The 26,622-nt window shown below is 35.4% G+C and overlaps 1 protein-coding gene across 1 annotated transcript in view; it reads left to right on the forward strand.

The window, feature by feature from the left end:
• Nucleotides 1-26,622, forward strand: part of LOC145329337 (proteasome adapter and scaffold protein ECM29) — a 44,536-nt gene that overhangs the window by 7,596 nt on the left and 10,318 nt on the right. Inside the window, exons 13-35 of the mRNA XM_080173397.1 lie at nt 907-959; nt 1,318-1,431; nt 1,853-1,974; nt 5,669-5,809; nt 6,202-6,310; nt 6,804-6,874; nt 6,981-7,071; nt 7,792-7,924; nt 9,496-9,630; nt 11,338-11,458; nt 11,941-12,125; nt 14,085-14,186; nt 15,004-15,060; nt 16,003-16,145; nt 16,955-17,069; nt 17,800-17,926; nt 18,817-19,024; nt 19,700-19,836; nt 20,735-20,865; nt 21,599-21,736; nt 24,661-24,808; nt 25,391-25,474; nt 25,597-26,384. Of these exons, the coding sequence (XP_080029523.1) occupies nt 907-959; nt 1,318-1,431; nt 1,853-1,974; nt 5,669-5,809; nt 6,202-6,310; nt 6,804-6,874; nt 6,981-7,071; nt 7,792-7,924; nt 9,496-9,630; nt 11,338-11,458; nt 11,941-12,125; nt 14,085-14,186; nt 15,004-15,060; nt 16,003-16,145; nt 16,955-17,069; nt 17,800-17,926; nt 18,817-19,024; nt 19,700-19,836; nt 20,735-20,865; nt 21,599-21,736; nt 24,661-24,808; nt 25,391-25,474; nt 25,597-26,384 (3,453 nt within the window). The remainder of the gene's footprint in view (nt 1-906; nt 960-1,317; nt 1,432-1,852; nt 1,975-5,668; nt 5,810-6,201; nt 6,311-6,803; nt 6,875-6,980; nt 7,072-7,791; nt 7,925-9,495; nt 9,631-11,337; nt 11,459-11,940; nt 12,126-14,084; nt 14,187-15,003; nt 15,061-16,002; nt 16,146-16,954; nt 17,070-17,799; nt 17,927-18,816; nt 19,025-19,699; nt 19,837-20,734; nt 20,866-21,598; nt 21,737-24,660; nt 24,809-25,390; nt 25,475-25,596; nt 26,385-26,622) is intronic.

Below are 26,622 nucleotides of genomic sequence, written 5' to 3' on the forward strand. Positions count from 1 at the left end.
TCAGATCAATCGGATGATTAGATCACATAAAAATTTGTTGTTAAAAAAGTAAAAAAATGAACATGTTTAAAATGGACGTACAGACATTTTGGTAATGATTATAGAGTTGCTACGCTTTTTAAATCGTACCTAACTACTAAAGGAATCACCATGCAAAATTTGAAATCGATAGGACAATTCTAACATGCCAAAATTAACGAAAAAAGCTATCCGTTACGGACGGACGGACGTACGGACGGACCGACCTTAATTATAGAAAAGCTTCGCTTTTAAAAAGAGTATTAGAACGAAAAAATTTATGTTAACTTTAATAAAAAAAAAATTTATATTTCTTTTCAAAAACGAATTGTTTGTTTGTTTGATTAGCCATAGTTTCTTAGGGTTTGGACCTAAGACTCCTGGAGTATGTTGAGACACTTTTGTATAGCCACCAGGGCCAGTTTAAGCTCCACGTTCAAGTATGACTTGACACGCTGTCTCATGAGAGCTCCTCGTTATTACCTCACCCTCGCCGGTTTTGAGTATGGCAGGTGTCCCAGATTAAGTCACCGTAATGAATGACACTCTCCTCAGAGGAGCCTGGGATTAAGGGAAGTGATGGTATTATACACTTGATTATTAGGCATCCAAATTACCTAACAATCTCCCTTCCAACGCAACTGGGGGAGGTTGCGTGAATACACATTGGAGAATTCGAGACAACATGTTGTGATTGCAACATGCATGGGTTTGAACTCGAATTCTCATCACCGTAACTCAGTGCAGTACCACAGAGCTACGGCGCATACATAGTGAATATTATCGTTCTACCAATGTTTTTAAGCCTGAAAATTCACACTTTTAAGGTATTTTAGCACAATCATCCTCCCCTTTTTAAACATTTTATAAGAAATTATTATTTTTTAGGAGGCTTTGGGTATTATGACTCCAGCATTCAGAGCTATTGATGCTGAAAGCAAGTAAGGATTTATAACATTTTCAAAATCTAAATCACCCAAATTAAGTTACATGAAGTGCATTTAACGGGTTGAGATACTTGGAGTAGTGAACATTAAAATATTTTGTGAGAATATGATAAATATGGGCATGGCAAGCTCCCATGAAGAAAGGTAATGGAAAAAATAACGTTTACTCTACCGGTTTTGAGTTATACCTAAAAATGTCTAATTTGGAGTTATCTAGGTTACCATTTCAGAAAAAATATTGACAGCATTAAACACAAGAATATCGATTTAAATCAGTAGGTATTTGTTAGGCAATTAAAAAACATTTTTTCACCACGAACTCTAAATGGCCTGATATTACTGATTTTTTCAGAAAATTTATTGAGGCCATGTTATCTACCTACATAGAGAAGGAGGGGACTCAAGTAAAGCTTGTTACAATTCAATATGCGGGAGAAGTTTTCCCACATAATAACATTCCTACGAGGTAAGTAATTGTCCTTGTTTTGTGGTTTAAACAAAAAAATCATCTAAAATTGGCGTCTTAGGATAGGGGAAATGAAAGTTGTATCCCTTTTATTTTTTTTCTCTACAACATAATCTCACGAACAAGAGGTGGATTCTTAAAAAAATAGGGTCGTGCTGCTCGCTGGTTACGCAAAACTATTATTGTGAAAAATCCTCCAAAATCGCATAAAAATCTACAAAAATTCAATAAAATCATAAAAGGGTTACCTATTAACATAAGATTTTGTTTAATTTTTGTAGATTTTTTATTGGATTTAGAGGTTTTTTTACAAGAACAATTCGCCTCACCAGCGAGCAGGGACCCTAATTTTTGTTTAAGAATCCACCTCAGTATGGGTAGTGAAAAGAATAACTAGACCGTTATGTGTTATTTTCTTCAGGTTTGTGCTGCTACTCGGGGCGGGTGACAAGAAGGATGAAATCTGCGCTGCGGCGAGAACTGCTTTGTATGCCGGGGTTAGAAAGATGAATGCAAAGGATAATGGCATTTTGCGCACCAAAAAGGAATGTAATACAATTTTGTTCATGTTAAAAATCTGCGTAAGAGCACGAACAGTCCGACCACAATGGATATTTTATACTTGAATATAATCCATATTGATGGAATTGTCGACAAGAAAAATAGCAGATCTAGCTTTAATTGCAGCTGAGTGAATCCCATTTATTTCTCTCCTAGCATTATAGGCAAAGGGAATTTTAATAGGTAAATAACAAGGATAACAAATTGACAACATCCATAAAAGCGAAGCTCTGAAACGGTAGGACTAATGAGCATAAACATTAAATCTGCTGAAAAACTGCTTAAATACAGGATATTGTTTAAGGACATACTTACATTTTTAGGACTTGATTATAGAGATGCTTCGCTCATAATAATGTACTTTGTTATCCTAGGAATCAGTATTCCAAAAATCAGACCAATCGGATAATTTTATCACATAAAGATTTGTTGTTAAAAAGTTGAAAATCAACATGTTACAATGGACGTACGGACTTTCTGGTAACGATTATAGAGTTGGCTCGCTATCTAACTCATACCTAACTGCTATAGGAATCATCATGCAAAGTTTTAAATCAATAGGACAATTCTAACATGCCTAAATTAACGAAAAGAGCTAACCTTTACGGACGGACGGTCCGACCCTAATTATAGAAAAGCTTCGCTTTTAACCCTTACAGATCGGGGGGGGGGGGGGGGCTCAAAGAGCCCCCCCCTCTAGTTTTTTCAATCTCATTTTTTTTTGTAGGTAAGATGGAGAGCTGTAACTTCATGACTTTTTGAGTTTAGTAATTATACGTCGGCAAGAGTTGATTTTATTAGGATATCTGGTCTGTGTCGGTCATGGTGTCCGGTCAAAGTCGGTTGGGTAGCAAAAATAATTAGAAAAAATTCTAAATAAATCTTAATTTCTACATTATGACTTTTGTGTATAAGGTAGACACCTAAAATTTTTTTGGTGAATACTTAGATATCAATGACCTTCTGAGAAAAGTGGTGTTATGACCGTTTGACCACTCCCTGACCGACTTTATGACCGATTTTTGTCCGGCTTTTACTACAGATATAAATCATGAATATCGTGGCTTCTATCACAGCTAGAGACCTATAATTTTTTTTGGTAAATCCTTGAGCAATAATTAACAGATAAAAATATTAATTTGCGCCGCCAACCGCCGTTTTACCGCCGTAACCGCCGAAAATGGCGGTTTCCGTTATTTGCCGTTTTTCGGCGATGATCAGAAAAAGTAGGGTAAGGGGGGGGAAGTTTCGGTAAGGGGCTATTCTCGGTAATTTCGACCTACCTTCATTAAATGACCTTTTTCTCCATGTTCCTTTCAAATGACAGAAAAAAACATAAAAGCAAATTTGTTCCTTATTAAATTGCCTACAAAAAAGTATAAAATGAATTTTTTGTGAGATGAATATTAAGGGTACTTATTGGGTCTCAAAGTCGGACAAAAATTTTTTTTTTTCCAAAAATTTTTTAGTAGGTGTGTAAAGATCGACCTACACAAAAATGGGTAAGACCTAGAGCTGATCTGAAAAACTTTTTGAACTAGAAATTGCCCGCTTTTTCCAAATCCGTTGAGAGCTTTAAAATCGGGTTAATATTTTTTTCAAAAATGACCAAAGTTGGCGCCGGGGGAAAAATCGGTAATTTCCAAAAATAATTTACTATATGTATTTCACTAACCTAACCTTAATTTTCTCAGGAACCATTTGACCAATAGAGATGATTTCTTAAACTTAAGCTTTTATGCTTATAAACTACCTTCTAGTTTAGAAGTCACCCCCTTGCCGCCATCCCCTAGCCCTCCGGGGCTCAAAAAAAACTAAAAATTAACCTAACCTTAATTTTCTCAGGAACCATTTGACCAATAGAGAAAATTTCTTAAACTTAAGCTTTTATGCTTATAAACTACTTTCTAGTTTAGAAATCACCCCCCTGCCACCAACCCCTAGCCCTCTGGGGCTCAAAAAAAAACCTAAAAATGAACCTAACCTTAATTTTCTCAGGAACCATTTGACCAATTGAGATGATTTCTTAAACTTAAGCTTTTATACTTATAAACTAAGTTTAAGTTTAGAAGTTGCCCCCCTGCCGCCAACCCCTAGCCCCCCGGGGCTCAAAAAAACCTTAAAATGAACCTAACCTTAATTTTTTCAGAAACTATTTGACCAGTAGAGATGATTTCTTAAACTTTAGCTTTTATGCTTATAAACTAACTTCTAGATTAGAAGTCACCCCCTTGCCACCAACCCCTAGCCCTCCGGGGCTCAAAAAACCCTAAAAATGAACCTAACTTTAATTTTCTCAGGAACCATTTGACCAATAGATATGATTTCTTAAACTTAAGCTTTTATGCTTTTAAGCTACCTTCTAGTTTAGAAGTCACCCCCCCCCCCCCGCCAACCCCTAGCCCTCCTCCGGGGCTCAAATAAAATTTAAAATTGAACCTAACCTTAATTTTCTCAGGAACTATTTGACCAAGAGAGATGATTTCTTATACTTAAGCTTTCATGCTTATAAACTAACTTCTAGTTTAGAAGTCACCCCACTGCCGCTAACCCCTAACCCTCCAGGGCCCAAAATTTAAATAAGAAATTTTAATTAACCTACTAACAACCTAGATGAACCCTATTGATGTTATAAACAACATTTTGACACAATATCATGTTATTCCTGGATAAAAATGAACAGAAAGAAATATTTAAAATGAAAATGTATGCAGGGTGAAAATGGTGAATTTTTGTCAAAGATGACACTTTTGCTTCAAATTCAATTTTTGAGGTCAATTTTTAATCAATTTTCATGTTTTTTGGGCTAAATCTATAGTTCAATGTGAGGTTTTTTAGGATCAGGCCTAAAAAGTAATAAAATACGTTTTTTTCTTATATTAATTTTAAGTTTAAAAAAAAAAAAATTTCGAAAAAAAAAATCGAAAATTCGCGTCTTTCAAAAATATTCATTTTTAACATAGAAGGAATAGTCCGATCATTATGAAACTTTTTGTGGATAATCCCTATAACCTATACTAATTATGATTATTTATGTTCGACTGGCCGTTTGGCCGTTTTTCAACGATTTTTTTTAGGTTGAAAAAAATTACCGATATTTCCCCCGGTGGTGGGGAAATATCGGTAACTTTTTTGCGGTCAATTTCGGCCAACTTCTAAAAGTCCTAGGATAATGTCCTTTTAGGACCTGATAATCCTTTCCGTAAGCTTTCTACTGGTTTTGGTTTCATTTGAAAATATTAATATTACCCCATTTTTTTTTCAAAAAAACCGAAAAAAAACCGAAATTTCCCCCCCCTTACCCTAATTTTTTTGTTATGAAAAATAAAAGTTCGTCCTAAAATTTGGTCATCCTAGCTGCAAAATTGGCCGCTCTACAGCTGTTTTAAAATTTAGCGGCTGGCCGCTAAAAAGCGGCTAAGGAGCGGTCTGACTGCTATGACTAGAAAAAGTAATTTTCTCTAAAAATACACATGAACCACCAGAAAAAAAAAATTACGTCTTTATCTGTACCAGGAGCCGAGATAGAGGGGCCCCCCCCCCCCCCCCCCCCCGATCTATTAAGGTGGGAATTGGGGCCCGATCTGTAAGGGTTAAAAAGTTGAAAGTGAGTAAAAGTAATAGAAAATATATATTGTAATACATAACAAAAATAAACAAAATTGTGCACTAAACTAGTTGGGTGTGAACGAGCCTGTGTTGCCCGACTTCCTGTTGATGGTGGCCTATGTGATGGACAGGGCCGCTGTCAGGGTCAAGTCGGCAGGATGCAAACATGTCGTGGGCAATGTCACACTTCCTTTCTCTGTTAAAACAGGTTGGTTCACTTTTTGATGTTGATCACATGGGGCTGCTATTCAGCAAATTAATTCTATTTGAAATTGCCGAAAATTTAATATTTTGTTGGTGTAGAGTTAGCGTAAAACTTGTTTTTTGGTGTAACTGAAGTGAAAGGGGCAAAAAGGGGAGAAAAAAGGGAAAGGGTTGTGGTGAAATTTTCACTTCGAGTAATCTAAGATTGGCCAAAGGATTTTCGCCTCCAATGTCTAATTGTATCTGAATCCTAACATCATAGAATCAGGGCTAAAAAGCATTCGAGTATTCATTAAGATTTAAGAGCATTTATAAAAAAAAAATAACATCCAATAGGTATATGAAAACATTATTTAGCAGAAAAGTTATTAATTTAATAATTTTTGTTTTTGGTAGGTGCCGAACTCTGTGATTATATCCGGCTGTGTTTGATAAATTCTGCCGGAATCCGGCCCGAACTGGACCTCCTGTCAGATCCGGCTTACAAGGCTCCAGTTGTGGCTAGGTAAGTTTAACAATATATTTTAAACTTTTTCTCATTAAGATTAATTCATATCAGAGAAGGATTCACAAATGGCATTTAGTGAGTAAGAGAATCAATACCTTATTCTATACCTATTAAATAATATTGAAATATCTTTGACTAGCGGCTACACTCCTACATATATAGAGACCTCTATAAACCAATTTTTATTAGATTTGGAAAGAAAAAGTAATAAAAATTTGCCCATTTTCAATTTTAGTTTTTCAAAAAATAAAAAAAAATTTTGGCGGGGGCTAATTTTTTTCTAGGGGCGATTTCTCTTGGTAGTGTGAAGGTACTCCCCCCCCCCCCTTACAGTTGTTGTAAACCTTCCAAGGACCTATGAGAAGCTTCCCTGTAAAGGAGAACCATATCGGTTCAGCGGTTAGCGAGATCCTTCGATACACATAAACAGACAGACAAACACACATCCTGTTACTTTGTTATAAGGATACTTAATGCTTTTTCCTCTTAGGTATTTAGATGAAATGATAGGAGACGAATCTTCAAGGAAAAAAGAATCTGTGATAAAATTTACAGACTTAGGTTAGTATATACCATAACATTTAAAGTATTTTTTCTGGAATCTTAAACAATCGTTTTTTGTAAAGTGTTCTTTTTCATGTAATGCTGATATGAAATATATTTTTAGTTGAGAAATTATTAACTGGTCAGCAAAATATTCAAATTGCCAACACCCTGCTTCAATTGGTTGGTACAATGCCAAAGCTTATCGCACCCAGGTATGATAGATAGATAGTTAGATAGATAGATAAATAAAATAAACCCGTAAACTGTTTTTTTTTTTAAACGCTTATTACTCCCTTAATATTTAAGCTATCTTAGTAAAATAAAAAGTATTTCGCAGCCTACTACTGACCATTTAATGATATAGTGATGAAAAATCCGCAAAGTTAACAGGAAAAAAGCCGTTACTTTTTCAACTTTTTGTTCGATTTAGGGATAATAGACCTACCAAGTATTACTCATGCAAAATTTCAGACCAAAATTCGAATTCTAAGTGCCATTTATACATTGATTACGAGATGGTTGCATTACCCCCCCCCCCCCCTCCTTTGATATGTAGATAGGTAATAGGGTACCCTATATTTTTCAACAAAAAAAACAATCACATTTCATTTGCTCATTTTGGGTAGGTATGGAATATACGCAGATACATTAACAGAGGGGGAAAATTTGTCGTCAATTTAGGTTGCTAATATGGCCTCATTTAGAGGTGAGTTCGTTTATGCAGTAGGGGTAAAGGGGGTGGATGGGAGGTATCGTTATTTTAGCCAGCTGTGAGTATCATTTTATCAGAGTACATGAAAATCGGGTACAACATCCAAGTAATAGTATATCGATTCTCATATTATACATACATGGTTATCATATAACAATTTTTATCCATAATAACTGTTAATGCTTAGGAAGAATTACTTACAATACTCTAATATTTCTAGGTACGAGACAAAGTTGGATTGGTTACGCCAACTACTAAATAATACCAGAGAGGATTTAAGAGAAGCTTTAGCTCATATTTATGGTTTGGTGGCGGCTACTCTTAAACTTCAAGACTTTGAAAAAGCCATCAAGGTTTGTTTTATTATTTGTCAATTTACTGTTGAAAGGGGACTATGCACGAACGAGAGCAAGTGATTCTAAGCACCTTTCAGCAGTGATTCTAAAAATTTTGTTTGGTGAATATACTAGGGTTATGTTTAATATCGTTATTTCAATTTGAAAAAATAAGTTTCACCATGGTTTTATAAGAAAATACATTGAAATGTTAGGCATTTTTTTACTATGCATCGTCAAATGTTTTATCGAGTTCAAATTGCTGTGACATAAAAGTAAACTTTTTCAATGAAAAATGTTAATTTAGAAAAAGGATGGTAACTTGCAGACTGCACTATTGTTTTATTATTTACTTTCTTTTAATTTTGATTATGTTTTGGCGTGTTATTTTATTTGAACCTTTGAACTCAACACAACATTTTATGATATTTCATCAAAAGATGCTTAACATTTCAAAGTTTCATTCATGTAAAACCATGGTGAAATTTATTTTTAAAACTTAATATAATGATATTAACCATAACCCTAGTATAATCACCCAAAAAAACATTTAGAATCTTTGCTGAAAGGTGCTTAGAATCACTTGCTCTTGTTCGTGCATAGTCCTCTAACTCTTCAAGCAATTCAATTTACAACCCTAGGCTATTACAAAGATATTTTTTGCAATTGTGAGCCTGGCTTTATATGAGATGGTAATTCTAAATAGGATTATTATCAGATTTACGTTAATTTTTAGAAAATCCACATCCAATGTTTTAAGAAGTAACTCAAATTGCAATACTTGCTTTAAACCCCTATTGGCCTACATACAAAAAGTGCACAAAAACCTTTTCCTCTGTTTTTGAGAAAAAAATTCAAAAGTAGGTGATGAGGGGAACAGGTCAATGGTATAAATGTATTGTATGTACAGATAACTACCTGCCCCCGTTACAAGGACATTTTTCGTCTACTAGCAAACAGGGGTGTATATTCTGCACAAGACTAATTTTTTCCCCTGCTGCATTTTTTTTTTATTTTGTCCACTCCTGTTTTTTTTCGAGCAAGGAAGGGGGAAAAATTGAAAAAAATTGAAAAACTCTATTCTATTTAAATTTTCCGCCCTGTCACACATTATTTTTGCTTTTTTCACCAAGGAGTCGAGAAAAATGGAAAAAATATTTTCATTTCGCTTAATTTTTCATTTTTTACCCCTCAATAATATATTTTTTTGTACCCCACCTTTAGCAGGGTCAGTTTTGCAGAATATACACCGCTGTTAGCAAATTGTTTTCTGCCACTTGGCTGTGTTGATATTCCCGACACTATTGGTTGATTTTCAAAGACCTAATTGAAATTTGGCACAAGGTCATTGGGTTGGGGACATACAGTTATTTAACCCATTACCCCCTCTAGTGATTTACTCTTATATAAGGGGGGGGGGTAGATATTCATTTGTTTGTTCTACTTTAGGTTAGGTTATATTGGGTAATGGGTAGCCCCCGCAGGGTAAGGGCCTTACTTTAAAAAAAGAGGCAATTCAATGCACGACAGACACTGAGCGAAATACCTATTGCTTTATTAGGATAAACAAACAATATATTTTGTTCTAGAGTTTGGTACACAGCTTCAAGGAGAAGTCTCTGGAGCATCAACACGGTATTCTCCTGGCTGTTGGCTATGCTTTTGGACTCAATATACTCAAAAATAACAAGGATGTCAGTGTTACCAAGGATTGGCAACTTTTCAGGGACATTGTAGTGACTTTAATAACTTTTAATTCGTACCTTATATTAGAAGGGATAATAAAAGGGAATTATGGAAGGGAGAGAGGGGGCATTGGGCTCATTATTACGCCAGTCCCAAAAGTTTTATCATAGGTACCATTTTCTTATTCGTTGGTTTCATAACTTCAGAGGCTTTTTTTGAATTTTGATTGGTTGGTTTATTAAGTTGGGTAACTAAACGTTTGAACCACTAATTGTAATCTACAGAAAAGGTAATTTTGTGTATCATCAATGGAGATGTACATCAATTTATTGGCCATTGTTTTTTTATCCCTTTAAATCCTTGGAATTATGTTAAAGAGATTAAAATCTTACCTTTTTTTAGTCAAAGTGTTGATTATTAAGAAACAAGGATGACAACATCCATAAAAGCGAAGCACTGAAACGGTAGGACAAACGGACATTAACACTTGTATAGTGTCTGAAGTGAATAATCAGAATATAAAAGTATCGAAAGAGTCAAAGCAAAATTGTAAGTAAATTTGTTCAAAAACTGCTTGATACAGGATAATGTTTCTGGACATACTTACATTTTTAGGACTTGATTATTTAGTTGCATTGCTTATATTATTTTTCTTCGTTGTCCCATGAATTAATATACAAACAAGGATGACAACATCCATAAAAGCGAAGCACTGAAACGGTAGGACAAACGGACCTTAACACTTGTATAGTATCTGAACTGAAAAATCGGAACATAAATGTAAATATGTCGAATCAAAATTGTAGGTAAATTTGTTGAAAAACTACTTAAAAACAGGATAATGTTTATGGACATACTTACATTTTTGGACTTGATTATAGAGTTGCTTCGCTTATAATATTGTTCTTTGTTGTCCCAGGAATCAATATACCAAAAATCAGATCAAACGGATAATAAAAACACTTGAAAATTTGTTGTTGAAAAAGTAGAAAAATCAACATGTTTAAAATGGACGTACGGACATTCTGGTAATGATTATAGAGTTGCTACGCTTTCTAAATCGTACCCAACTACTACAGGAATCATCATGCAAAGTTTGAAATCGATAGGACAATTCTAACATGCCTAAATTAACGAATAAAAGCTATCTATCTCGGACGGACGGACGGACGGACCGACCGACCCTAATTATAGAAAAGCTTCGCTTTTAAAAATCAGATCAAACGGATAACTTGATCATATAAAAATTTGTAGTTAAAAAAGTAGAAAAATCAACTTTAAAATGGACGTACGGACATTCTGGTAATGACTATAGAGTTGCTACGCTTTCTAAATCGTACCTAACTACTACAGGAATCATCATACAAAATTTGAAATCGATAGGACAATTTTAACCTGCCTAAATTAACGAATAAAAGCTATCTATCTCGGACGGACGTACGGACGGACCGACCCTAATTATAGAAAAGCTTCGCTTTTAAAACGAAACTAGACTTCTACAATAAAATGAAGAATGGCTGCGAAACTGATTAAAATCCGCTGAATCAGAACAATACCATGCTATGCACACTAAAAAAATCATTTATGGCATGTTATTTCAGACAATTTTCCACGTATATCAAAAAAATAATACCAGTTTTGTTAGTCCGGGACTTCGGCCACTAAAATACGAAGCGATAAATAACTATGTATTATTTGACACTTTATACAAAACAAGAATAAAGTCACTACATTGTTGCGTTGTTAGGGAGAGTGTTGATCTTCTACTGAGTCAGCTGGACTCTGCGCAGAACCTAAGCGTGTCTGGTGGCTGTGTGGCCATTGGAGAGATTGGCCGCTGCAGTGCTTTGCCTATGGATGATAGCGGTAAATGATAGTAGCGTAGCTACTTTTTCAATAGTATTTAGTTATGCATGGACTAGGGAATGTGATTCAGACAAAGAATTCTAAGTGGAAATTTCCCCTCAACCTTTTTCCCTTATTTCTCCCGCCATCTTACATTGTTCACTTCAGCCACATGAAAAAACAAGTTTTACGCCAACTCTACGACAACAAAATATTTAATTTTTGATAATTTCAAATAGAATTAATTGGCTAAAATAGCAACCCCTGGGTTTAGTAGATCCGTAAGTCGGTAAAAGTAAGGTAGGTCACTAATACTTTGCCAGCTAATGTGGAAGGGGTGATTTTTATTAAGATTTATGTAGACAAATAGTTAGTTACATTGTGGCTTTTCACAGTAACTTCGCTAAATTGAGATATATCCATCCGCTGTTTGAAACTTTTCATTTATTAGAATATTATTTTTAAATCAACCTTTTTGCCTGAAATGTATTACTTGCTATAAGGCGACACAAGTAAGCTGGACAACAAACTTGGAGTGGTTGAGAAGCTGCTGGGCATCGTGAAGAGTGGTAAGCAGGCCATGAAAGTGAGGGAGAGAGCCGCCACCTCTCTGGGGAACATATGTGTGGGTCAGCCTAGCTTCCCCCACACCAGGATTCTCATTCAGAGGTTCATTGAACTGGCACAGGTTAGCTGTTTTTAAAAGCGAAGCTTTTCTATAATTAGGGTAGGTCCGTACATCCGTCACAGTTAGCTCTTTTCGTTAATTTGAACAGGTTAGAATTGTTTTTATCGATTTCAAACTGCATGATGAACAGTTAGGTATGATTTAGAAAGCGCAAGAACTCTATAATCGTTACCAGAAAGTCTTTATAATGAAGCCCTAAAAATGTAAGTATGTCATTAAACAGTATCATGTATTTAAGCAGTTTTGAATCAAATTTACTTACAACTTTGTTTGGACTTATGCATTAATATTCTGCTTATTCAGTTCTGACACTCTAGAATTGTTAATATTCGTTTGTCCTTCGGTTTCAGAGCTTCTCTTTTATAGATGTTGTCATCCTTATTTTCTTTGTATTAAATGCCTCATGCATTGTCTATAGGGCCTTTTCTAGAAAATGGGGTTTGGGATTCCATCTATACATTAAAAAAATTTTTTTTGGGGGGGGGTATTCTCTGAGCCTAAAACCTGCGGTTTTTTATACATATTAAATTATAATTGTGTAATGATCGATTTAGCCTTTGACAATATCAGCATGTTATTCTATTGTAGCTGTTCTAAAATTTAGGTATATACGTTTTATAGTTACTACTTAAGACCAAGACTTTTTTCGAATTTTTAGACAGGAAAAAAAGCTAGGGTGAAGCGGGGCGATCTCGGTTTTGAGGTGAAGTCGGTATTTTTTTGACCACCTTCATTAAATGACATTTTTCTCCATGTTCTAATCGACTAACAGAAAAAAAACATAAAATCAAATTTGTTCCTTATTAAATTGCCTACAAAAAAGTACAAAATGAAATTTTTGTGAGATGAATTTTTAGGGTACTTATTGGGTCTTAAAGTCGGACGACAAAAATTTTTTTTTTCGATTTTTTTGCTTCGGTCGGAAAAACGGTAAGTTGGACAAAAACTGGTAAGAGCTAGAGCTTAGACGTCTTCAGGGGACTTATTAAGAATCTAATAGGCTATCCATTTCCGTTTAAAACTTTAAAAAAGCTTGTATAGTTTTTTCTTAAATCGACTAAAAGTGAAGCGGGGCGAATTCGGTTTTTTCACTTTTTATACTAACTTTTTCAATTTTATATAAAAAAGTAAAATTTTCTAGAAAAAAAGTCAAATTTCTCGTACTTAGAAAAAATTTTTTTTTTTTTTTGTAGAAAAAATTGTCCGATCTTCATAATTTTTTTTGTGAATGCTCTTTATTACATTTAGCAACTTTAACCTTTAGGGCATGCTGTAATGAAATCAATTTGTCATAGGTTTTTTGAAGCTGGAAAATCGACCACAGATTTTGCCAAACTTTTCTATTTTTTTCAACTTAATTTTTTTGGGAAATTTTGCTAATAGAACTAATTTTTTTTTTGGCCAAATCTATTCAAAATTGCCTGAATTTTAAGGATCAGGCCTTTAAAGTCATAAAAAGTTATTTTTTTCTAGTAGTATTTTTATTTTTTTTATCAAAATTTCGCGTACTTCGGAAAAATTATTTTTTTTGGTAGAAAAAATTTACCTATCTTAATAAATTTTTTTGTGCATACTCTTTATTACATTTAGCAACTTTTACCTTTTAGGCATGCTGTAATAAAATCAATACGTCATCGATTTTTCGAAGCTTGAAAATGCCCTACCGACTTCGCCTCAAGGCGGGGCGAAGTCGGTGCCGTTTTAGAAATCAATTTTGACAAACTTCCCAAAGTCCTAGGTTTACGTCCTTTTAGGACCTTATCGACTTTTCCGAGATCTTTCTACGGGTCTTGGTCCCATTTAAAAAAAATAATTTTTACGATTTGCAGGTTCAAAAAACCGAAAAAAACACCGAGTTCGCCCCGCTTTACCCTACCTTGTTAAGGAGAATCCAATCGGTTCAGACAGACATACATCATTCTACTTTTTATTATAGATTAAAGTTTAATTTATGTTTAGGAGATAAAGGAGGTAGAGTTACACTTCACAATGGGTGACTCATTGGTCCAATGCGCGCTTGGCCCCTCATCTACCCTCGCCAGAGATATTTGGACTGAAAATCAGGGATTTATATACATTTGATAAATACTAGGGTTGGGCCGGATACTTTTTTGGCCGGATACCGGATATCCGATATCCGCCTGGATATCTGGTCAACGTTCGATATCCGTCTGGATATCTGGTCAACGTTCGATATCCGTCTGGATATCTGGTCAACGTTTGATATCCGTCTAGATATCAGGTCAACGTTCGATATCCGTCTGGATATCTGGTCAACGTTCGATATCCGTAAAATTATCGGATATCCGGTATTAGAAATCAGCCGAATATCCGGTATCCGGATAAATTCATTATCCAGTATCTGGCCGGATATACGGCCCAACCCTAATAAATACATTAGGTATTTAGTAGCAAAGCTACTCTATAATTAACTTTGTCTGCCCGTCTGTCAGTCAGTCGGTAATGCTTTGGGAAAAATATGATTTTCTTAGCTGTTGTTTATGATAGACGGCAGTATAATTTTGTGCAGATTCCCTGTACCAATAAACATCCAGTATATGATTTACTTTGATTACCTACATACATTGGATGCCGGATGGCAACATCCAAACTTAGTAAAGGTGCTTGATTGAAACGAAAGCGAGTTATAAAGCATATTTTCAGTGATCAGTAAAAAGTGAGAAGGATATTAAAAATATAGAAAATCACGAAACCCCATATAAATATATGTCCTTTGTAGCGTGGCTGACGGTTATATTAAATTTCAGCTATCTATCTTGACTAGCCCAATTCCACCATTCTGTTTCTTATAGATGGACATTTCAATAATAAAAAGATCATTCCTATTTTGAAACTAATGTATATAAATAAAAAAAAACAGGAGGAAACTAATACAAGTGAGACTGAAAGTAACAAGAACAATGACAATCAAAAGGTAAACCAGACATTGTATTTGCTTCAAATAATAACTCAGTTTTGCTGATCGTTCATTGTATTGGAAACTGAGTAAAAAAACTTAACAAACTTCTACACTTCTAGTTTGACAACTTATACCAATAACGAAATAAATTCGGGGGGAAATCACGAAATCTATACGTGTTTTTCAGCTGTCGTTGGGGGGGCAATACATCGTAAAATTGACGACCTCTCCATTTGCCGGTCTCCCAAATATCATTTTAGAGGGGGGGGGGGGGGGGCGAAAGTGACACTTTTTGAAACCAAAACTAAAAGTCAAAGGTACTCAACTAAAGAGTTAGAGGTCTGACATTTTGCATGGCGTCGCAACCGCCGAAAACCGCCGAGAAAAGGCAAAAAAAAATTCGGCGGGAAACGGCGGTTTTCGGCGGTTGCGCCGCCGTTTCTTCACAGTTCCATATTTTACCCATATAAAGTAACTGCCATGCAAAATCTCAGACCTGTAACTCTTTTTTTAGTTGAGTTCCTTTGTTGACTTTTAGTTTTGGTTTTAAAAAGTGTCACTTTCGCCCCCCCCCCCCCTTTATTTCGTTTGTTGGTTATATCTTATTCCTGCTAGTTTGACCCGCAATTGTAACGTTACTTGTCACTTGTGCCAGATGGCAAAAGAATTTTAAATTGGGATGCAGTAGAAAAAACAAGTGAATTTGGTTCTATTCAGAATATGAAATAACCTCTAGACAAATATTTTTGGTGATTTTTTAGCCCAAATTATGAATATGCTAAAATTGAATAATACCTTTGTGATATAACCTTTTTTTTACCTAATAAGTTTAACTTTTAGTGTTTTTCTGAACTACGATACCTTGATAAATAGATAAATACACTAGACAGTGTTTTTTTTTTCCAATTTATAAAAAAAGATATTTCAATGGCTGTTCTCATATAATTTGATGTTAAGGATGAAAGTTCCTCTGACCTTTGTTGGTTGTTGGAGAAACTGACTGGTCACCTGACACAATCCGAGCATCCTAACTTGAAACAGGCTGGATGCCTGTGGCTGCTGGCCATTACCAAGCACTGTACTAATCAGAATATTGTCAGGTGGGTTTCAATTTGATCAACGGATTATTATTAATATTGTCATTCGAATTTATGGGTACAGTCCCTTTCGTGACGACGCCTGTTAAGGGGCGTTTCGTCGTTTTTTCACAGTATCTTTTTTCTTATTTCTAGCCTATGCGGGAAGCTCTAACCCTGCAGGGCCAATTCCCTAACCCTGTGGGGGCAATCCCAAAACCTAACCTTAAATAACCTATCAAAAGATACTGTGAAACCTATAAAAGCTTAACTCTAAAGTTATGTATCGTAAGTACCTACTTGCGATTGGGCCCCTAGCATCTAGATCCTTTAAATTCAAAGGGAAGCTTAAAACCATCCCAAGACTTAAATTTAATAATCAAAGTGTCCTATAACTATTTCTGTATCTATGTGAAACGGAACTTAAATGTAGAACTAAATCGGTTCAGTAGTTATCGAATTTTTAAGTTACAAACACGAAAGAAAACTTTATTATAGGATTGATAAGGAGTATTTAGGTAAACATTTTTGCCATATCGCTTTGAAACCGATAAATATTCTGATGATTAGAACTAGTTCTCAGCCATACTGAAAAATTATGTCAAGCATCGTATTATATCCAGTTTTCTACGAATATAAAATGTACAATCATAAGATTAAAACCAGTTCCTTTAGCATGTTCCTTCGGCATCTCGGGTCTTAAAACAACTGATTTTAATCTTATAATTGTGCATTTTTATATCCGCTGAAAGCTGTTTATAATACGATGCAAGAAATAACTATTATTTAATTCCTTAAATTTGGCAAAAGATAATTACATAAAAATTGTTTAGATCCAAACTGTTGGAGATTCAGTCTGCCTTCATGACCTTGTTGGGAGACAACAACGACTTGGTGCAGGACGCCGCCAGCAAGGGTATCGGCATCGTGTATGAGAGCAGTAGCGAGGTAAGACAAGGGTTAGGCCGAATATCCGGCTAACGCCGGTTATCCGGAAAATTAACGGATATCCTGAATTATAAATCGGCCGGATGTCCGGATAGTTTGAAAATGGCCGGATATCCGGCCCAACCCTAGATATGACATCTTATTGTTGTGCAGGAGCTGTCATTCACCCAATTATTTCCATTTAAAATTACCGAAAATTAGATATTTTGTTGGCGTAAAGTTGGCGTAAAACTTGTTTTTTTTTTTATGTAGCTGATTACTCACTTTTGTTTAGGAGTATCATATAAAATCACTCCACCTTTCTTTCCTAAATTACCTATAACAAATTTATTATATCCAAATAATACCTAATGATGAAAAAAAACATAATATTACCTCTTGTAAAAAGTTTTCTTGGATTGTTTGATTTTTTAATCTTTAAGTCTTAAAAGTTTTGCAAAAATTGAATGAAATCATCTTTGTCATTTGAAACAATTTAAATACAATGTTTAATTTAATTTACTTCAAGTTTTCCATTATTTTTAATTTCCTACCTAAGGTATTTTTTTTTCAATATTGAGAAAAAAACTTTCGAACTCGAAAACATTGAGAGAGAGAAAAATCCGGGTATACCTGTCCTTTTTATGTCATCTTTTGTGTTAAAACAATATAATAAATTAATAATTTAAACAAATATAATTTTGTTACACTAATTTTTCTATTTCTACGTGTAAACATGTATTTTGTATAGGAGCAAAGAGAACAGCTGGTAAAGAACCTGTTGGACACCCTGGTGGGAGGCAGGAAGGAGGTGGCCAAAGTAAACCAGGACACAAAGGTCTTTGGAGAAGGAGAACTGGGAAAGAATCCGGTTTCAGGTATGTTCGAAACACAATTTTTTAATAAGATTATTAACTAAAGATATAAAAGGGGGGGGGGGGAATGTGGTGACTCGTGCCACGACATACCAGCAATTTTATTTTGGGTGCTACTCCCTTAGTTTTAGAGGTAATTGGGTGAAATCTTTTGGGCTGGGTCACTAATTACCCCAAGTTTTGGTATCTTTCAAAAAAAACGGCGGCGGTTCCGCCGCTCCCGCCGTTCGCTGCCATTTTTTATTGCATTTCTTGCCGAATTTGGCAATTTGGAATCATTTGAGACCATGTTATTTTTTTCAAAAATTTTTCCCCTTATAACCAACCCTGCGGGGGGACTTAGTCATTTTTTTCAAATTCTCGTTTATTAAGGTATATCTTAAATTCACTGCCTCTCCTAAGCTTTTAAAGATATTGAGACAAAACCTTTTGAGGTAGATCAGTAAAAAAATATTTAAATAAAAAATGGCGGTGGTACCGCCGCTCCCGCCGTCCACCGCCATTTTCCGCCGCCGCCAAAAATTTTTTTATTGCATTTCTCGCCGAATTAGGCAATTTGGAATCATTTGAGACCATGTTATTTTTTTCAAAAATTTTTCCCCTTACAAGCAACCCTGTGGACCACATTTCTCCCCCCCCCCCTTTAATTTTCCTAATCAAGATTTTAATATTAAAATCAGCCGAGTTTTTCTTATTGTTGAAAAATAAAAAAAACATGAAAACATCTGGATTTAAAAAAAAATTTTAAACAAAAAGAATACCTAGAGAATATTAATATTACACACAAAATATTATTTGGCTATTTTTGTTGCATTTCTTTGTATCCTATTTTTTGTTGCATTACTTTGTATCCTATTGTCCTTGTCTTCAAACTAATGTTATTCTAATGATAGGAGGAAATTTGTCAACCTACAAGGAGCTGTGTGGCCTAGCTACAGACATGGGTCAACCCGACCTTGTCTACAAGTTCATGCATCTGGCAAACTATAACGCAACCTGGAATTCCAGGAAAGGAGCGGCGTTTGGGTTCAGCAGCATCGCCGCGGCGGCGGGGGATCATCTTGAGCAATATTTACCTAAGATTATTCCTAAGCTTTACAGGTATGCGTTATTAATATTATAATTATTTATTGCATTGTATTAAAAACAGCTGTCCGCGCAAATGAAAATGAAAATCTTAAGATTGCGGTTAACATTACTTGTAGGTATTAGTTTTGTGATTTTGATTTTATTTTCATAGTAAAACTGTCTGTAATAAATTTTAGTATGGCCGAGAACCGGTTCTGACCCAGCAGATAATAATCGGTTTCAAATCCAAAGTAGGGGAAAACGGGAAAAGCAGTTATTGCAACATACCGTAAAGGTGTGAGCTTTAAGACATAAAATTAGGTGTAGAACGATAATATTCACTACATAAGTGTATTCCCTATTGAAAAGGACTATAGACAAAAAAATTGAAGTGAACGATACCTGAAAATTATGAGAAAAAAACCCTGGAAAATCGTCAAATGCTTCAATATTGTCAATCTGACAATAATTTATTTTTAACATAGTAGGTACAGTGAAATAAGAGTTCATTTTTTTGGGATATTAGAGGCATTACCTATAGTAAAAGTAACAAGTAACACCCTAGCCTCCCCCCCCCCCCCTCCCTCTTCTGCGGACACAAAAACCCTAAACATTGACCTAACCTTAAAAAGCTACTATTCCCTTAATGAATATTATAAGAATCAAAGTCAAACAAACCTAAAGTTAAAAAAAAATATTTTTCTTCAGATACCAGTTTGACCCCACCCCTCGTATCCAGCAGTCAATGTCTGCCATTTGGTCCGCCCTGGTTCCTGAAACAACAAAGACTGTGGACAAATATCTACCTGAAATTTTGGCAGAATTACAGAAAGAAGTTACTTCAGGTATATATATTGTATAAACAATCATGCAGCCGTTAAGAAGCGGACAATGGACTGTTTATTAAACTAGTCCCCAAAGTTTTGTAGTAACGTTTTCTTATCCGTTTGCTCAACAGTTTTGGGGACTTTTATTGAGTTTTGATTGGTTGATTCATCAAGTTGAGTGTCCAAACGTTTCAACAACTAATTGTGTATCATCATTAATGATTTACAGCAATTTATCGGCCATTTGCTTATTCCTTTAGATCTCTGAATATTGGATAGACAAACAGAAAGACAGATTGAATAACAAGAAAGATAATTAGACTGTTATTCAAAATAAAATATTCTATCATATAAAGTAACAAGGAATTTGGGCTGTTCGCTTCGATATCTTTAGACCATTTTTGTTCCATCCCTCCCCGTTTGAATACAATGCTACCTAAGTAGTTCTATCTATAATAAAAAATAGAACAATGTCTGTCTGAAGCTTAAGTGTTCGGTAACCGCTGAACCGAATGGGATCGATCTACTCAGAAAGGGAATAGATCTAGTTTTCCTGCGTCATTTTAAATATATTATGGGAGATTGGGTCACCCACCCCTCAAAATTTTGTAGAAGCATTTATCCTGGGTTTAACTTTGCCATGGAGTAACTTTGATAAGAGCAGGGGCTGCTATTCAGCCTATTAATTCCATTTGAAATGGCCGAAATGAAATATTTTGTTGGCGTAAAACTTGATGCAACTAAAAGGAAAGTGGGCAATAAAGGAGGGGGGAATAAGGGAAGGGGGTTGTGGGAAATTTCCAATTAGAAATGTTTTTCAGAATCCCATTCCCTTTTCCCTGGATAAGAGAAACTTTTTGATAATATATCTTTAATTTTATTAAAGGTTCTATATAAGTATAAATATTTTTCTAAGGTCAATGGCGAGTGCGAGAGTCTTGTTGCACCGCTATCACTGAAGTGCTGCGAGGCAGGTCACTGGACGGTTGTACAGACACCCTGGCTGCCATCTGGATGGATGTCTTCAGGGTCATGGATGATATTAAGGTACAAAACTTTTAAAATTCAATAATTAATCAGCACAGTTTACCTATTTTAATATTTTAGCGTATTTTCAGGGGTGTATAATTATATTCTGCACAAGATTAATTTTTTTTCTCGTATTTATTCGTATCCGGTGGATAGGAACCGGTTCTCATCCATACGAGAAAAAAAAATGTCTAGCCAGTTTTTTTAGCCGGTGTTTTCGGCACCTTGGGGCTAAAAAACTAGTTTTAATCATATAATTGTACATTCTATATCCGCGGAAAGCCGTTTATAATACGATGCGAGAAATAACTATTCTTCTACTGCAAAATTTTTTCCCTTCCTAGTTTTTTACAGCAAGAAAAGGGAAAAATATTTTCAGAACTCTTATTTTATTTATATTATACCCCCTCCAACCTATTATTTTTTTTCACAAAGGAGGGGAGAAAAATGGGGAAAAAATGTTTTCAGTTCTCTTAATTTTTCCAATTTTTTGTCGTACAACCACATATTTTGTTGTTTATTTTTTCCCTCCCTTTAGCAAATTTGCAGAATATACTCCCGCATATTATAGTTATTCACAGTGTTTCTTAATGTAGTAGGTAACAAATCTTCATTTGGGAAAAAATATACGCATTTTTCTATAAAAAAAAGTAATAGTTAAGAAACGTTTCCCAATTGTAATTATCGGATTTGGCCATTGTGGTTTTTTATAAACAGATAGACATATTTAATCAATGGTTGAATAATTTAGGAATCAGTGCGTGTTGCCGCGAACAAAACTGCGCAGAGCTTGTCCAGAATAAGTATCAAGATGTGTGATGTCAACAGTACGGGTGCGAAGGCGGGTGAACGAGCGGTCAAATCCATCCTGCCAGCTCTACTAGAAAAGGTAAAAACTGCCTGACATAACATTAAAATTTGTTCTGTTCCAAAAACTACCTAATGTTAAATTCAAAGGGGTAGTTGCACGAAATGCATTTACACTTGAATTTAGTGAACTGCATAGGGTAGTGCGGGGTTAATGCGGTAGGGGGGTCTAATTCCGGTCACTCGACCAACTTTTTTAAAACCGTTTTTTAACGGTGTTCTAAACGTTTGCGAGAGATCTTCAGAAAAGCAAAGTTGTAGTTTATTGCCTATACTTTCATTTCTTACTTCAGCAAATTTTTGTCAGATCACTCCTTCTGTGATTTTTTTGCCCTCAAAAAGTTGCAAAAAATTTGCAAAAAAAAAATTTCAAAATAGGCCATGTTCAATCTAAAATTGTGAAAAAATGGTAAGTCCTATTGACCTTCGGGTTTTTGTAAAATGAAAGATATGGCATTCATTTATCGTTTGCAATTGGAGGCGTTGTTCTAACTTGATTTTTTCATAATTTTTTTTTCGTCTCAAAAAAAGGGTCTATTCCGGTCACTTTTTTTACTTTTTTTTATTACTGTATTTATATATGTATAATACCATAATTTTTTTTTTAGGTGATCTGGAAGCATGAACAACCCAAATGCATGACCTAAGCTTTAATCATTGCCTTGCCTGTTGTGTGATGTACATTACTAGTCATTTTACTGCTTGTATTATGTCATGTTTTGTTGCCTAAGCTTTTCAATTTGTAAAGACATTAAAAATTTTTCAGACACATTTTTATAGTAATGGGAAGAGTATATCACCCAAAGGAACGCCTTAAATATTTGCCTGAAGATGTATTAGCTGCATTGGCTCATGTAAGAAGGGGTATGTCTATTAGAAAGACCGCTAGAAGATTTAAAATTCCATATGAAACCCTTGCATCTTTTTCGTATAAGAGGGTGTTCGCGATTTTTGCGCGGTTTGGATTTTTTATGTCAAATCGGCTAGGATTAAGCTAGAAAGGTGTTTAAGGTGTCTATAGAAAGCTCTTTGCATGTCCTAACAAAAACTCCCCAGGATATGGGTTCTATCTCCAAGATTTAGAGTACATATTCAAGATTTTGTAATTTCAAAATTTCTGTTGCATAAAATGTGTTGAAATATTAGAGTTAGACCCCATATCATTTCGAGTTAATTGTCAGGCATGTTATTCTGCATCTTTAGACACCTTAACCACCCTTGTAGGTCAATCCTAGCCAATTTGAGACAAGAAAAAATGTATCAAAAACTGCTGTCAAAACTGGCAGGATTTTTAAAGTTAAAAATTTTTTGGGAAAAAATCACTTTTGCAAGAAATTCCAAGACCTGCGAATCAGAAATTGCCTCTAATTTATGTATAAAGCTTAAAAAAACCTAATCATATAATAAAAAGTATGATTTTTTTTTTTAAAGTTTGCATGAAAAAAATCGATGTTTTTTTTTGCGATTTTACCGATTTTTTTAAAATGGGCAAAATGTGGTCAAAAAATTGTCTGATCTGCATGCGACTAGTACTGTTAGAAAGCTAATGACCTCAGCTTTCTACTCATAGTTTAAAATGTTAAAAAAAAAATATTTTAAGGGGGTGTTCCACCCCCCCAAAGTCAACTGACCGAAATAGCCCCACCGGTGGGGTTATTCCGGTATAGGCCAAACGCCGCCCTTAAAACCGATTTTTGACCGACTTCTAGTTGCGAGATCTTAACGGGACCAAGACAGGCTTCTTCGTTATTGCCATATCGTTCATTTGCACTCTTAAAAACCGGAAAAAGTTTTTGGGAAGTATGTTTTTTTTTAAGTTGAAGCAAAAAATTGACCGGAATAACCCCGCACTACTCTAATTTTTCCTGTTCAATTGTTTAAACTACATTTATAGGGCTTATATTTTAAAGAAAATTAATTTTCTACCTTGTAGTTTTAAAAATATCAGGACTTTAAAATAGTGTACTTGTAACTTTTGCTTGAAATCATTTACTGAAATGAAATAAGTTGACTTCTAACTCTTCAAAAAAAAATTATTTTTTTCATTTTTACCTGTACAGAGACCACCTAGAGGCCTGGAGCTCCGGAACCTGGAGGCCTATCTAAAAAATCTTAAAACTTGGGAAAATTCATCATATAAGAATGTGTTTATCCCTAATAATTTATCCTCTCAGTCCAAAGATAAAGCCTATACTCACTGTTTACGCAAATGTATCAAAACTCCCCCCCCCCCCCTTATCCTTCTGCACTTAAAAAATTTGGATACTAAAACCCTGAAACTAACTATACTATCATAAGGGGGGGGGGGGGAAGTTCTGACACATTTGCGTAAACGGTGAGTATAGGCTTTATCTTTGGACTGAGAGGATAGGTTATTAGGGATAAAATCATTCTTTTATGATGAATTTCCCCCAGATTTAAGATTTTTTGGATAGGCCTCCAGGTTCCGGAGCTCCAGGCCTCCAGGTGGTCTCTGTACAGGTAAAAATGAAAAAAAAAAAAAAATTTTAAGTTAAAAATCAACTTATAAAACAAAATATGCATATTTTTTCTTCAAATATGTGAATAATATTAAAAAAGATGCATATTTTGTTTTATAAGTTGACCTGAAACTTTAAAAAAAAAATTTTTTTTTTTCATTTTTACCTGTACAGAGACCACCTGGAGGCCTGGAGCTCCAGAACCTGGAGGCCTATCCAAAAAATCTTAAATCTGGGGGAAATTCATCATATAAGAATGATTTTATCCCTAATAACCTATCCTCTCAGTCCAAAGAAAAAGCCTATACTCACCGTTTACGCAAATGTGTCAGAACTTCCCCCCCCCCCCCCCCCTTGTTTAAAGTATTACAATTTTTGTCTAGTATTTATAAAACTTTGAGTACCTACCATTATATTTACAGTCCAATGTCCCCTCCCTTCCAGGATTAATTAGTTTTCTATCCAGGGACTTGTATCAAATGTGACTGAGGTGAAGGCAATTGCCATAGCCACTATTATGAAGATCACTAAGTCTGCTGGCAACCTGCTGGAGCCCCACCTTCATACCTTGATTCCTGCGCTCCTGGAGGCCACCAGTGAAATGGAGGGAACAGGTATAATTCGTGGATAGCTTGAAAAGAAGGCCCGGGCTAACAAAACTGGTTTCAATTTTATCACTTATTTCCATATTTGTGGAAAATTGGCTGTAAAAGATGCTATACATGATTTTTCATTGTGGCTGAGATTTGGTTTTAATCCACTGGATATTAATCGGATTCGAAGTAATATTGGAATACCTAGTTATTTCTCGCATCGTATTATTAACAGATTTCCGCGGATATAAAATGTACAGTACAATCATAAGATTGAAACCAGTTTGTTTAGCTCCGAGATGCCGAATATCCGGTGGCTGAGAACCGATTCTAATCCACCGGATATCAATCGGTTTGGAAGCCATACTGGAAAATTAATTACGAGCACTTTGTTGTAATCAATATTCACAGTCTAATTTTCCATGTTTTGCTATTCGTTGCCTCAAAGACATTGGTTACTTTTATTGAATTGCTAGCGGATACATTTCTAATCTGGTTTATAAAAGAAAAATTTATATACATTTTTTTGGTGTGGGGGGGGGGGGGGGTCGGGTTTCTAAGCCACACTGGAAAAACTTTTATAGTCTTGATTTCTTTGTGCAGGTATAAACTACCTGTCCACCAGACTTGGAGCTGACTCGGACACCCAGGCTAAACTGGATTCTGCCAGAATATCTGCTATCTCAGGTAATTACACTTTTTTCAGAAAGACGCTTTCTAAATGTATTTGGAAGTCAAACCAAAATTATATCTATTCTTTATAGATGTTTTATATTTCTATCTTTTGTTTTACCCTTGTTTTAATCTAGGTCACCCCACTATGGAATGTGTAAACTACGTACTTCAGTATGTGAACTCTTCCAACCTGGAACAGCTGGTGCCCAGGCTTATTGAACTCATCAAGTCATCCCCTGGACTGGTAACCAAAGGTGGAACAGCAATTCTAATCAACAACTTGACCAACCAATGTCCACTTGACTTGCAGCCCTATACTGGCAAACTTTTGGCCGCTCTGGTGGCCGGTCTTTCAGATCGTAATCCAGCTGTTCGTATGCAGTATGCCAAGACAATCGGCCAGCTCATGCGAACGGCCAAAGAGTCGAGCAAGGAGAAATTATTTGCAAAGCTGAAGACTTGGTATATGGAGAAAGAAGATGATATGAGTCGAGCCTCTGTTGCCTTTACCTTCAAGGGCATCAGCAGTTACAGCCCTGATGTGATGAAGAACTATGCCAATGTTGCCATGCCCATTGCCTTCCTTGCTATGCACGAGGAGAAAAAGGTAGCCAATGCTGAGGGCACTGATGATAACAACAACAATCTCCAGGAAATCTGGGAAGAAATCTGGCAAGATGGAACCCCTGGTAATGAGGGAGGCATCAGGCTTTACCTCAACGAGATTATGGAGCTTATCCCCAAAGCGATGGAGTCGGGACAGTGGAGTGTTAAAGCACAGGCTGCCCGTGCAATGGGCACTATTTGCACGAAACTGGGTGGTACCATCAACCCCGTGGTGCAAAAGCGCATTGCCGCACTGCTTATCGGCGCGCTGGCAGGTCGCACGTGGGCTGGGAAAGAGTGCATCATGCGATCACTACAGGAACAAATACTTTCTTTTCTATACATTTATAATAAGCTTCACTGATAAGCCAAATAAATACAACAAACTTTAAAACAAAAATTACCTAGCAATTTTGACCGACAGAAACTTTTGTGGCATAGTATTAGAAGTAAGTTTTTAAATTTAAGTAAACCTTCTCATATGCTCCCCGGGTGGTTTAAGGCTATTTTTTTCTGCCCTTACCTTTCCTAATCAAATTTGGAATCCTTAGATT

The sequence above is a fragment of the Acartia tonsa genome, chromosome 10, assembly GCF_053477335.1.
Source record: "Acartia tonsa isolate MP-2025a chromosome 10, ASM5347733v1, whole genome shotgun sequence".
Taxonomy (NCBI): Eukaryota; Metazoa; Arthropoda; class Copepoda; order Calanoida; family Acartiidae; genus Acartia; species Acartia tonsa.